A 13,642-nucleotide genomic window follows, 5' to 3' on the forward strand; every position below is an offset into this window, starting at 1 on the left:
CCAGTGGTTCATTCATAGAGTAAATGAAATCTTAGGTTCAACATAACTTTGCAGGCTTTATTTCCTTTCTGTCCTACATGAATGAATAACAAGGCCAACTAACTTACATATAACTAGAATAAACACTGCTATTTGTTGCTCTTATTTCATGTCCAATGCTGTTTCCCCACCTACACTATCTTCTCAAGTCTTAGATCCAATTTTGCCTTTAACTTGCTATGTGATTTGAGGAAGTTAATCTCTGCAGACTCTGGTTTCCAATCGTAAAAGAATGTTGATAAAATGATTCCTAAGGTTTTTTACCCCCACAACTTTACCAGTTTCCTATTTACGGTAAATAATGTAAAAGAAACTAACTCTTATGTGTGGATTATAAAAATGTGTTTTTTAAGTATTCAAACTTGACTATGAACTACATGAGGGCAGGGACTCTGTGTTATACTTTTTGTCCTGCATATAGCACTTAACACACTGCAGAGAAATGACACTTACATCTGTTTAAGTAAAACCAAACTTAAAGAATTAAAACCAAACATACTTACTCTCCCATAGTCCATGGTGGACAGCAACACAAAGGAGGGAAATGTTTCTGCTGATCTTTGGCTTCAATGATTAATACCAGATTCGGATAGCGGTTAGTTAGATAATTGGTAAGGAATCCCATGAAGTTGTAAATGACATAAGCTTCATAACATTCTCTGCAGGTATCCACATATATTGCAATGCTGGGATATTTCAAAGCTATCCACTATGAAGAAGCACAGATGTTAAAAACAGTTGTTTTAACAGATGTTAAAAACAATAAAAGGAATTACTACTGCAATTCATGGTACTCGCAATAGGCCTATTTTAAAACTTGAGTTGTCTTGTCACATACTTATATCAAACTTACTAAATTTTATCGTTATGAGGGCTACCAGGCAATCAGTGAAATGAAATTTTAAAAGCAATAAACATCTTGCATATTGGTAAACAAAAACATTTGTGTTGGGGGGTAAACAATGAATATGAAGAGAAAAGTTATATTATGTACTTGAGTTCTTCAATATGAATATAATCCAAAACTTCTTGACATGACCATAGAAAAATGATGTTAAAGACATTTTCTTTATATTTAACCATATTAAAGCAGTTATTTGTAACAATTACATATACCAGGATCCACTGGGGAAGATTTCTGTTTTGGTCCAAATAAATATTATAATAAATAAAAAGGATGATAAGGTAATTTTAAGTATTATAATCTTTAGAGGAATAAGAACAACTCATTTTAAATTTTAAAACATCTGCCTTTTCTATGGTTATACTTTATCTTCTTTATTAACATTAAAAACACTTATTAACCTAACTCCTTACTGCCAAATAACATTACTTTTATTACATTAATTATAGTTAGTATCATAAAACAAGTTTTTAGTTAATGAGTTAAAATGAAGCATACTTACACTATCCAAACTGTATATGGGTACCATCCAAAGAATCCTATTTAGAAAGCAAAAAACATAAATTTAAAACATTTTACATGATTAAAAAAATTTTACATTTTATATAACTTACATTTTATGAGATTAGCCAACACAGCACTAGTAGAACCAACATGTAAGGACTTACCTTATTATGGGTTTCTGTAGTTCAGGTTGTGTATAATGCACTAAGTGTTGCAGTATCACCCAAAGCGAGATAGGTATAGTTAACAGCAAAAAGATCCCAGCAATAAACCAAGCCTTGGTGTGTATTCCAACCTTTAGGAAGCAAAGAACATATTAGTATAATTCTCTGATATTAAAGCTAAACAGGTAAATATGATTTCTGTGTTTTTTAAAATTTTAATTTATGTATTACTGAGACTCAGTATTTTCCAAATAACTAGTGGGTATTTTTATTTCTTCTTCAATAACAGCCTATTTGTGCTTTTATGGAAAGAGGGGGTGGATTTTTCCTCATATGGTCTTTAGTTATATAGCACTGCATAGATTAAGCATATTAATCCCACGTCATTTCCCTCAGATTGTTACTGGTCTTTTATATTTTTCTGATTAAGGATGTACAGAAATTTTAGAATATTCTAGAAGTCAAATCTAAAACTCTTCTGGTTTATTCCTCTGCTTTTATGTTGGGATAAAATTTACCAAAGTTTTCTGCAAATTTTACTGTTACTCAAAATATGAACAGAACACTTATTGAGTGCTGTTTGCCTGATAACCTTGCTAAGTTCTTTACATGCATCATGTCTTTTAATCCTCCCATTGGCTAAAGCACTGCCAGTGTCCAAGGGACCTGTCCAGAGGACCCATGCTAATACAGATTGCCCCTGTAAGAGCACACAGGGCTTCCCACATGGCGCAGTGGTAAAGAATCTGCCTGCCAATACAGGAGGTGCATGATATGCAGGTTTGATGCCTGAATAGGGAGAATCCCCTGGAGGAGGAAATGGCAACCCACTCCAGTATTCTTGCTTGGAAAATTCCATGGACAGAGGAGCCTGGCAGGCTACAGTCCATGGGGTCGCAGAGCTGGACACGACCAAGCACACGTGCATGTCTCTTATACACAATATTATCAACTCAGGACAAGACATTTTCAAAAGATCTAATTTCTTTTTAAGGTCAATATCTGATCAATACTTTTTTCCTTTAAAAGCTCAATGTCTAAAAGTATCATTTGAACTGCTTCATCCTAAGGCAGAGCTAAAGTAATCCCCTCATTTTCTGGTAAAAAAAAATTTTATTTGAACCCCTGTTCTATCTGAGGAGCCCCCCAGAATAAATTTTATTCCTTGTACTCCTGAATGTGAATCCTTTTAATTAAAAAAAAAAAAAAAAAGCAAATGCTAGCTTTTTAAAGCAAAAAAGCTGGAAATTTATTTTTAGTATTTGAGGAGTTTGAACAGTTAATGGAAATAGAACTGAAGTCCACAACTTCTATCTTTTGCTGTTTTGAACAAGATTTTTTTTTCATCAAGAGCCAAAGATTACAGAGGTAGAAAAGTATAGAGAACAAATGTATTTTTATAACAATGAATTTCTACATTCAACTGTATGGAAAACTTGAAAAGGAGATTAAAAAGTCTTGCTGAATGCTGGAAATTAATAAAACAGTAAGTCAAAAGTGAATATGCAGAGGTGCAGATTCTAAAAAGAATGTCTGAGCAATAATTTTCCAGAGATTTTTGCTTGGCTCAATTTCATTTAAAATTCAGTACTGGGCTTCCCTGTGGCTCAGTGGTAAAGAATCTGCCTGCCAATGCAGGAGACTCGTGTTCGATCCCTGAGTCAAGGAGACACCCTGGAGAAGGAAATGGCAACTCACTCCAGTATTCTTGCCTGGGAAATCCCAAGGACAGAGGGGACTGGAGAGCTACACAGTCCATGGGGTCACAAAAGAGTTGGATATGACTTAGCAATTAAACAACCACTCATTTTAATGATGGCAATAATAGTAATATACCCTAGATTTTCTTTATTATAAGGTGATCATTGAGAACAGTATTGCCAAGTACTTTTAACGCCTACATTTGTTTTCATGACTGCTTTAGTGCTAAAAGGTAGGACTTGGTGGCAGACTTGAGAGAAAACTGATGTGCTCATGACTAAAGAAAGCCAAGCATCCTCAGTGTGCTGTAAAGAAGAAAGTTCTTCTTCAAATGATCATAAAACAAGTAACTGGAGAACTGACTCACTTCAGTATGGTGATTCCAAACTTTAGAAATCTTGCATGGGAGAGTTAGTACTAGTTTTACACTGCAAGTGGTAATTTCGGTTTAGAAAAGCATCATCCATCCACATTAATGCTACTAATTTGAATCACTGGTCTTATAACTGTTTTGGTTTTAGAGCTATTTAAAAAGCTGTATGCCTAAGAAACTGAACCTATCGTATGTGTATACATGTTTATGTAATGTTATAATAAAATGTAATAAAATGATATATGTTCTACTAAAATAATATTATAAAATAAGATCTTACTCTAGGTATCTGCACAAATTATTAATGATTATTACATTTAATTTACATTTCTCTCTAAATAAATTATTCACACTTGAGACACTGATAGAAGGATGTGATTAATAATATTAAACTTATCAGCCACTTTGGGGCTCAGAAAAAAGGAGACAAGTAGTGTAGATTTTTTTCCTAAGGTAATTTGAAGAAAGCAGAGAGGAAAGAAAAAACCACTAAAGACCAGCATCCAGCAGTGAGTCAGCTGTCCCTCAGCCAGCGGCCTTCGGAGCAGAGAGAAGAGGGACACAGGAGGGTGTTTTCTGGGCTCACTTCTCAGGGAGAAGCAGGGAGCACTGCCAGAGAGTGGCTACTCGCGACACAAGACTAGCAGGGCAGTGCGGTGTCCCGGGGGCATGTTCCTTGCATGACCTTTATATATGTTAATACACGCTCAGCCCAGCAAGAGTGCCACAGATGGCGGCAGAGGGTGGCCTGGCCGCTCCAGTCCTGAGAGTATTCCTCATGGGCATGGGACAGGCTAGCCGAACCCCCAGTTTTCTACAACCTCAGTCCCCACTGACTTCTCACAGCGTGAGCATTCTGACTGTAGTGTTTAAAAGGTAAGTATTTTTTTTTCATACAATACTGGCTCTAAACATGTCAACCACTTTTTCCAGTGCTTAATCAGATGCAAATAACTTTGCTTTATGTGCTCAGTTGTGAACCTAATCCCAATGAAAATGCTATCCAAAAACGCTATCACACTGCTGCCCCACTATAACAATAACAATAACAATAACAACAGCAAATAAATATCAAATAAACAGCAATAACAACAGTGCTATTTTTAAAACAACAGTGGTAATTCGGGGCTTACTGAGTACCTACTATGTGCTGGGGACAGTGTGAAGCATTTTAAAGACATAAACTCATCCAGTAAATGAGAATGAGTGATGAGTAAGTACTTAGCACGGTATCACTTTATCCACTTATGAGTCTCAGTTTTCCCATCTGTAAAATGGGGATAATTCCTGTTTCAGGGCTTTAAAGAAGATTAAAGAAAATTACACCTTATCTTAGGGACATGCTGTAGTTAGTGTTTCTAACATTTTAACAACAAAACACAATGGCAGGGGAAAGTGAGAGTGAAGTCGCTCAGTCGTGTCCGACTCTTTTCGACCCCATGGACAGTAGTAGCCTGCCCCTTAATCCACACTCCTTTCTATCTACTGTGCCATTCATTCCCCTGAGTAAAAAAAATACTCAAAACAAACAAAATGAACAAAAACCTGTCTTCATATACTGATACCACTTCTTCACTCCACACTTATTTCTAGCTTTTGCCCGGATGCCTCCAGGGTTTCCCTCATAGCTCAGTCGGTAAAGAGTCTGCCTGCAATGCAAGAGACCAGGTTCAATCTCTGGGTCGGGAAGATCCCCTGAGAAGGAGGTGTCAATGCACTCCAGTATTCTTGCCTGGAGAAACCCATGGACAGAGGAGGCTGGCAGGCTACAGTCCATGGGGATCGCAAGAGTTGGACACAACTTAGCAGCTAAACCACCACCACCACCGACGCTTCCGTCGAAACCAGGACGAGGCTCACAAAGGACCCCCTTACTTGTGAAGACCAATGGACAGCGCAGCAGCACCAGACTTCTCACTGTTTTGTCCTTCTGGAGGAGGGCACGGCAACCCACTCCAGTATTCTTGCCTGGAGAACCCCCACAGACAGAGGAGCCTGGCAGGCTGCAGCCCATGGGGTCGCACAGAGTCAGACACGACTGAAACAGCTTCGCACATGCAGATCTGACGAGCCCATGTGAATGTCTCTCACATACCTTGAACTGTGTGTCCCAAGCAGAACTCAAGTGCTCTCAAGTCTGAGTTTCCACCTTGGGAACTGGCATCACCATTTACCTTGTTGTTCAAGACTGAAACCTCAGAGTGGTTCTTGACGTCCCCCTTTCTCTCACTGCCTCTCTTCCCCAATCACATCCCCTGTCAAGCTCTGTTTCTTAAATTTCCATGATGCTTAAAATTCACTTTTCCATCTCTATTTCTGCTATCCTGACTTGGGCCGTAAGTCATCATAGCCTGGGCACCCACTACCTCTGAACCACCTTGCAGAGCTTTCTAACTTTTTTCCACTTCCACTTAATTTTCCACAGGCCGGTAGAGTTGTTTTTGGAAGGTGTGCAACAATGCTGCCCCACTTGTTCACTTTTTAGATCTTTTAAAATTTCCTCATAGCACTTCACATCATTTATTGATCTGTTTGATCTGATTTATTGATCTCTATCACTAAGTTCCAGGAAAGCAGGAGCCATGTTTCTCTCTCTAACCATACAGAATACAGCAGCACTGGGGCTCAAACAATCAGTTATTAAGTATCAGACATCTGGGCAAAAGGAGAAAACAAGTAAACCATAAATCGTGTTAGATGCTGGAGAGTCCTAAGAAATATAAAGAAGGGAAGAGGATACGAAGAGTTGAGGAAAAGAAGCTTGTTATTTTTAAACAGGGGAGCTGGGTGACACTGAAGTAAAAACCTCAAGGACACAAAGGAACAAAAATACTATCTAGGGAAAGGCATATTATGACACGCCAAGGCCCTAAGGAGGGAGCATGCCCTACACGTTTGAGCAAAGCAAGATGGAGGAGGCTCAGGAACTAAGGAGAGAAAGTCAGATGAGATGGGGTGGGGGTGGGTTCAGATCATGCTGGGGCTTGGCGCCACAGTCAAGGACATAATGGGTTTTAATCCGGGACTAGCAGTGACTGGAAAACTTCACGAGGACACACACAGCGTGACTTATGTTTTCACTAGGTAGTTTGGCTGGTGCGCTCAGGATAGTCCAGGCAATACAGGATGAGAATCTGGCTCAGGGTGTTAGCAGTGGAGACTGTAGATTAAAATATTCCTTCAAAGCTGGTACAGAAAAAGTAGAGGTGACATCAATGATGAAATAAAAATTTGCATTTTAAGGCAAAACAAGAAACACTTTCACACAGAACTTTCTCTCTGCCTTCTGGCGTCCCGCCCCTCTGGGGTGCAATGTGGGTCTGCACTGTGTTAGCCTGACCTCTCCAGCGGCAGCAGTACTTGCTCAAACATAAAGATCACTTTCCCTCCTTCCGGCCTCTACTTAGAAGACAGCATTCCTTTCTCAATTCTGAAAGGGGTCATGGTGACCCAGCACCTGACTTGTAAGTGCAGACATCTCTGGTGAGCTTTATTGTACTCGTTCAGTCGCCAAGTCGTGTCTGACTCTTCGCGACCCCGTGGACTGCAGCACACCAAGCTTCCCTGTCTCTCACCATCTTCTGAAGTTTGCCCAAGTTCATGTCCATTGCTGAGCTTTATGTACAATGCCAACGTTATCACTCCCCTTAAAGATGGTGACTGGAGCTGAAGAGTGGTCAGACATGGGGAGATGTTGGGCTGTAACGAAGTTCAAACTTAAATACTTAACTTATAACCTTAGTAATGTTACTAACTATATTACTTGCATTTATGCCTGTTTATGGTTATTGGTTCTGGCACTACCAAATGTGTCCGAATCTCCGATAAAACTAATGATTAAGCCACTTGAAATGATTGACCCAATATATAGTTATATAAGATCCATGACTGTGACAGTGTAACTTTTTCTTGTGGGAAGAAGCAACAAGAGGGAACCATTTCCTGGACACAAGACAGAGGCCCAGAGGCTTTTGGTTACTATTGACAGGATTTAGTTCAGTAACAGTACATTGAATGGCTTAACTTGAAAATCCTCATTTGACCTGAGAACAAGCATTCCCAGTCCCGTGGGACAAATTGGTCGCAAAATGCCTCCCAAACTTTGGTCTAAATTAAGAGCGAAAGGGAAAGGACTGTAAAATAACAAATACTGCCCATCCAGTTGTTTGAGAATTCAGTCACTAGCCACTGTGGGCGCTGACCTACAATACACCCTGGAAGGAATTTGGGGTGAGGGGGGCGGGGCAGACTCTGTGAAAACTGGCAAAACTGGCCTTCAGACAGTCGGCTGTTTTCAGGAGAAATTTTTTATGAACCTGGATTCTTGCATCTTTTCATACTTAGAAACTCACTAAATTCACACCTGTTCCTTGTGACTAGCGATCTTTTACCGAGTACTTGCCTGCATCTGCCTCCTTAGCCAGAATCACATATACACCGGCTTCCCCTGTATCTCTTCAGGACAGTGCTTCAGAGCTCTCTGACAGGCTGTCTCCCAGGCTCTAATTCTCAGTTTGTCTTGAATAAAATTTTCCATCTCTTTCTTAGATTGACTACTATTTGTCACTGACACCAACAACTAAGAGAAGTCTTAACTTAGGTTATGATACACAGAATTAATCTTTAAAATAGTTCCTATATTTCAGAGTAAGAAATACTCTAGAGAAATACTTTAAAGTAAGGAATCTCTACTAGTATTAAGATGTCTATATGTGAAGTTTGGTAGACAAATTATGGAAATAATCTAAATTTCTAACGGATGAGAATACTTAATGTAGTGTAATATTCTAGTAACATTAAAAATAACTATATGGACTATGCTAGTATGGGCAAGTGAACAAAAAAACTGAGTGAACATACAGAAAACAAACATATATTGAATACAATTTGTTTAATTATATAAAAATATTTCCACACAAAAGGCCCCAAATTGCCATAGTCTTGTCATAACTCTTGTGAAACAGTTGTTTCTAAGTAATAATAGTCCCTTGGGTTTTATTAACGTCAAACTTGAAAGTTCAACTTTTTTACAAAGTGCTTAGTTAAGCATTTACTTTGGGGTCTTTCAGCTTATAATACTTTCCTGATGTCATAATAAGAATATGACATCAAAAAACATACAAGGCATTTTCCCTGAAAACTTTGTGGGCTAAGAGTTCAACTTTAAAGTAAGAACAAAGTCGAACCAACTCAATCCTTTAATTCAGGAAGCTGCTGCTAAGTCGCTTCAGTCGTGTCCGACTCTGCGCGACCCCATAGATGGCAGCCCACCAGGCTCCCCCGTCCCTGGGATTCTCGAGGCATGAATACTGGAGTGGGATGCCATTTCCTTCTCCAATGCATGAAAGTGAAAAGTGAAAGTGAAGTCGCTCAGTCGTGTCCGACTCTTAGCGACCCCATGGACTGCAGCCTACCAGGCTCCTCCGTCCATGGGATTTTCCAGGCAAGAGTACCGGAGTGGGTTGCCATTGCCTTCTCCAATTCAAGAAGCTAGTTAAATGCTAATAAAATTCTACACCTGGTCCTTAAGGTAGATATAATTAAGTTCAGTATTTGAACAGATCAGATTTCAGTAATAAAGTTACTACTTTCCGGAAATGGATGACTGCCTGCAAAACAGCGCTCTCCGAAGCTGCTATAGTAATATATTTTATTTTCTCAGTCCTACCTCCACCAGTAGCACGCTCTGAAAAACCATGAACAACCAGAAGCCAGACATCGGTTCTGCTATAGGTTCCTTATATGACCTTTTTCAGGCTATCAAGCATGGAGCATCCGGGTAAAAACAGGCTACCTTAGATGGATAGGATGGTAGAAAAAAGGGTAGGAGGCTGATGGTGCGGGACCCTCTTACCTCCAGTTTCTGCAGTTCCCACACGCAGAGGGGAACCGCAACCACTATGGACAACAGGTAGAGAACCACCGCTAAAGGTCGAATCCACTGTCTCCAGTTCCTCCAGGTACAAGTGCAAGGCATGTTTCCGCATAAATCAGCTCCGAGTAGGAAGGAAAAGAAGCTCGAAGTAGATGGTAACGCGGAGCCCTGTTCTTGGGCTGTTTTTTCGTCTCGCATATTACGGAAAAAGAGCCGACAAGCGACTCTACCAGCAGCTTGAACCGCCTCCTCGGCCCACGCTGTGCTTAGTGTTGCTGCTGCCACAAACGCGGCCGCTCACGGGGCTACCGGGGAGCAGTGCGGGCAACATTCTTTCTTCCCCACAAAGCATCGACCCAGTTCTTCCGCGGTGGAATCCCCGGCAGAGCCGCTGCCCTCACCTGGGGATTGCCCAGAGCTCCGCCGGCACCATGGCCTCAAGGGGAGCGGCGCCGAAAGGGACCAGCCCGTAAAGACCCTGCACTCAGTTCTTTTCTGCCCCGCGGCTGCCGGCCTGCTCGCTCTTTTCTTGGGTGGTGGTGTCCCTTCCCTGCGGCGGCTGCAGGCGTCAGTGATGATTCCGCGGATAGATAACAGACGAGAACGCCAACCCACCAGCCTCAGGATTTCTTCACTTGTTCTTTCGGGACATTCCCCCAAGGCGGAACCCAAGGCCAAACCAGGGCTTCCGCTTCCGCCCTCGCTGTCTGAGGTTGGTGATTCGAGCACTGCGCAAGATAGGCCCGCCCCATCCGGCTCACTTCTAGTTCTGTGATTGGTCACTTTTCGGGGGCGGGGCTTCTAGGCACGTACCTAGGTACCAGGGTGGAAGAAGTCGAAATATTCGGAAGTTGTGCAGCTGGCCCCGGCTGGCTCAGTGGCCCAGGACGATTCTGCAAGCTGTACAAGTCTTTTGAAAACATTTGAGGAACTCCTACTACACTGTTCTGCTGACTGTATTCCAGCTTTAAGAAAGGCTGTGTAAAAAAAAAAAAAAAAAAAGGCTGTGTAAGAAACCATTACCTTAGAGCTGAACCTTTCTCTGACCCAAAGATCTGCGATTCTCCCAGGGAGTGGATAGGGGAGTCCGCTGGAATAAGAGGAAATGGGAAACGTCCGCCTAGTTTTGTGTCAATTGATAAAATCTGGGGGTGGAGCCACTTAGTTATTTCGGGATCCTCCGAAAGAACATTCTAGGGATAGCTTAACTTTGGAAGCAGTACTGAATATCTTTTCGCATTTGGAACTTGGTAAAAACTGGCATATATTTAAGTTTCGAAAGGTTTACGTTACTACTGACGTTTTACGTGCTCAAAGCTTTGAGGCAAACAATGGTGGGATCTTAAAGCCTTTGTAAGCCAATAGAGCAAACAAATTAGCTACTTCTCAATTGATACACAAATATGTCTTGTAGCTGTTATTTTGTGAGGGTCAGGCACTGTACTAAGCGCTTTTCTTACATTATATCAGTTGATCTGTGCAAAATTCCTAAAAGGTAGGCAGTTTTCCATGTCACAGACGAGAAAACAGATTCAAGTATTTAAGGATAAAGTTTGAGGAACTCGTTGAACTTGTTAGTGGTAGAGGCAGGATTCTAACCTTGGTATCTGACTCAAGCATTGGATCTGTCCATACCTACCACCTGAGAATTTCTGATAATGACCATCTATGAACAAGAAGGCCTACAGTATTGAATATACCCAGCCTAGGATTCTGACGCAGGCACTGACAGAATGTCGTCTTCCCTAGTGTCGTCTGTCCTTTTTACAACCTGGCCTCTTTTAATACAGACTGCTTTTTTAAGGGGAAATGGGCCTTTTGTTTGTTCTTCCTAAGCTAACACATAAAATTGAAATCATTATTTTTAAATTTTCTGATCATTAAATTAATGCATGCTCCATTGTTAAATTTTAGAAAATAGAAAAATTTAAAAAAGTAACCTTTACTCTACAACCAAGTATAATCACTACTTACTTTTTTGGTACACAGTATGGTTGCCTTGGATACATAGATTATCCCTGTGCCTTTCAGCTACAGTCACTGGCATCCATAGTAATCTTCCCCATTCTTTCTCTTGGACAAATCTTTTTCACATAATTTGTGGAACTTTCCTTGATTCCCCCTTGCTCCCCATATGCTTATAGCACTTGTTGTGTGTTATAAATCATTTCCTTATTTGTCTTTTAGATTGAATTTCTAGGAGCAAGCAGAAGTTCTAGAACTATTAGAATAAAGCAAGGGAGTGAGGGAAGGGACCAGAATGTCAGATGCACAAGTGGTTTCCCACCCCAGTATGTGAACTGAGGTTCATCCACAGTGAAGTTTCTGCAGGTCAGCAGAGAAATGAGAAAAAAAAAATGTAGTTTTTAATCTATTCTTTCTAAGTGATTATGCTTTATTTTGAAATTGTTCGTTCTATTTTTCTTTCCTGTGAGGATAGTAATAGAATAGTTGCTTTCTAAATATTTTTACTTTGGAAAATAAGAAGTTAGTAACTTTATTTGCTCCCATTTAGTTTACTTCTGAAATTATTCTTGGCCCATGAAATCAGTGAGACAGGGAATGGCCTCTGATTTCAGCAACCATAGTGTTGGCCTGATCCTCTTCTCCTTCCTTTACTTGCTATGTTTAGTTGCTCAGTCATGTCCGATTCTTTGCAACCCCATGCACTGTAGCCCGCCAGGCTCCTCTGTCCATGGGATTCTCCAGGCAAGAATACTGGAGTGGGCTGGCAGTTTCTTCTCCTGACTTGGTATAGGTATTCTCTGTATTCTTTCTGGATATGATTTAGCCTAAATTTGAGGGTGGATCTGAACTTGATTGTGTTTGAAAAGTAAATGGTTATGACTAGCAGGTGGTTCTAGGGTCAAAAGCAAGCTGTTAGTCATTCTTGATGCAGTGTACCTAGAGAAAATGAATTTCTGCTGATATGTTACAGTGTCATATGAGAATAAGCAGGTGAAATTTTGCCATCCAGGGAGGGTATGTTTGGATTAGTCTGACTTAAAATAATAGGTTAACAAAATTCGCTTTGAGGAATTCTGAGAGGTGTACCTTGTTAAGCCCTTGGCCTGTATCCTCCCATTTCTCTATGTAAATATGTCTGTGATGGTTTTAAAATGTAGCTGCAATTTCTTTACTTGTCCCATAAAGATATAGGCTCTCTATCCCCTCCCTTATATATAGGTGGGGCATGGCTGATTGAACCACTAGAGTATAGTGAAAGGTGACCATAGTTACCATTTGACTTCAGGGGCTAGGTCACTCCACCTTGTCTGTTGGAACACTTGCTTTCCAAACTCTCAGCCATCATGCAGAAGTCTGACTGCCAGAGGCTGATGTGCTCTGAAGAGCCAAATACACATCAGAAGGTCCCCTGAAGGTATGCTGAGTGACAGTCACAGCTGAGCCCAGCCCTCCAGGTAGCCAGCCCAGGTGCCTGCCACACGAGTGGAGAAGCTGATTCTGGCTCCCAGAACTGGAGTCACCCATCAGCGTTTTGCGTCTTGCAAGCTGAGGTGCTAAACCTGTGGACCAGAGGAAGCCATTCCAGCTCCACCTTACCCTGATTCCTGGCCTGAAGAACCCATGAGCTCGAGAGAACTAGGAGAAAGGCACAGACTGGGAGAAAAATCTGGAAAAGGCACAGCTGTTAAGGACTGTGATCCAAAAATGTACGAAGAACTCTTAAAATGCAGCAGTAAGGAAACAAAAGCTTAATTAAAACATGGGACAACCGCCTTAACAGAACTCACCCAAGAAGATATCCAGATGTCAAATAAGCATAGTGGGAAGATGCTCCACATCATATGTTATCTGAGAAATGCAAGTTAAAACAACAATGACATACCACCACATCCCTATTAAAGTGGCCGGAATCTGGAACTGACAACACCGAACGCTGCTGAGGTTTTCACCAATTTGTGAATTCTCACACACTGCTAGTAGGAGTGAGAAATGGTACAGCTACTTTGGAAGACAGTTTGGTGGTTTCTTACAAAATGAAATACACTCTTACTATACGATCCACCAATCACATTCCTTATTGGTTATCCAGAGATAGTTGAAACCTTATGTCCACA

General features: G+C 40.9%; 1 protein-coding gene across 1 annotated transcript in view; it reads right to left on the bottom strand.

The window, feature by feature from the left end:
- The window catches only part of TMEM184C (transmembrane protein 184C), a 30,288-nt gene extending 20,077 nt beyond the window's left edge, over positions 1-10,211 (bottom strand). The window contains exons 1-4 of the mRNA XM_052654764.1: positions 9,540-10,211; positions 1,612-1,742; positions 1,446-1,482; positions 543-748 (exon numbers count right to left, since the gene is read on the bottom strand). Coding sequence (XP_052510724.1) covers positions 543-748; positions 1,446-1,482; positions 1,612-1,742; positions 9,540-9,758 — 593 coding nt within the window. The 5' untranslated portion in view covers positions 9,759-10,211. The remainder of the gene's footprint in view (positions 1-542; positions 749-1,445; positions 1,483-1,611; positions 1,743-9,539) is intronic.
- Between the last annotated feature and the right edge of the window lie 3,431 nt (positions 10,212-13,642).

Source organism: Budorcas taxicolor, chromosome 17 (genome assembly GCF_023091745.1).
Source record: "Budorcas taxicolor isolate Tak-1 chromosome 17, Takin1.1, whole genome shotgun sequence".
NCBI classification, from domain to species: Eukaryota; Metazoa; Chordata; class Mammalia; order Artiodactyla; family Bovidae; genus Budorcas; species Budorcas taxicolor.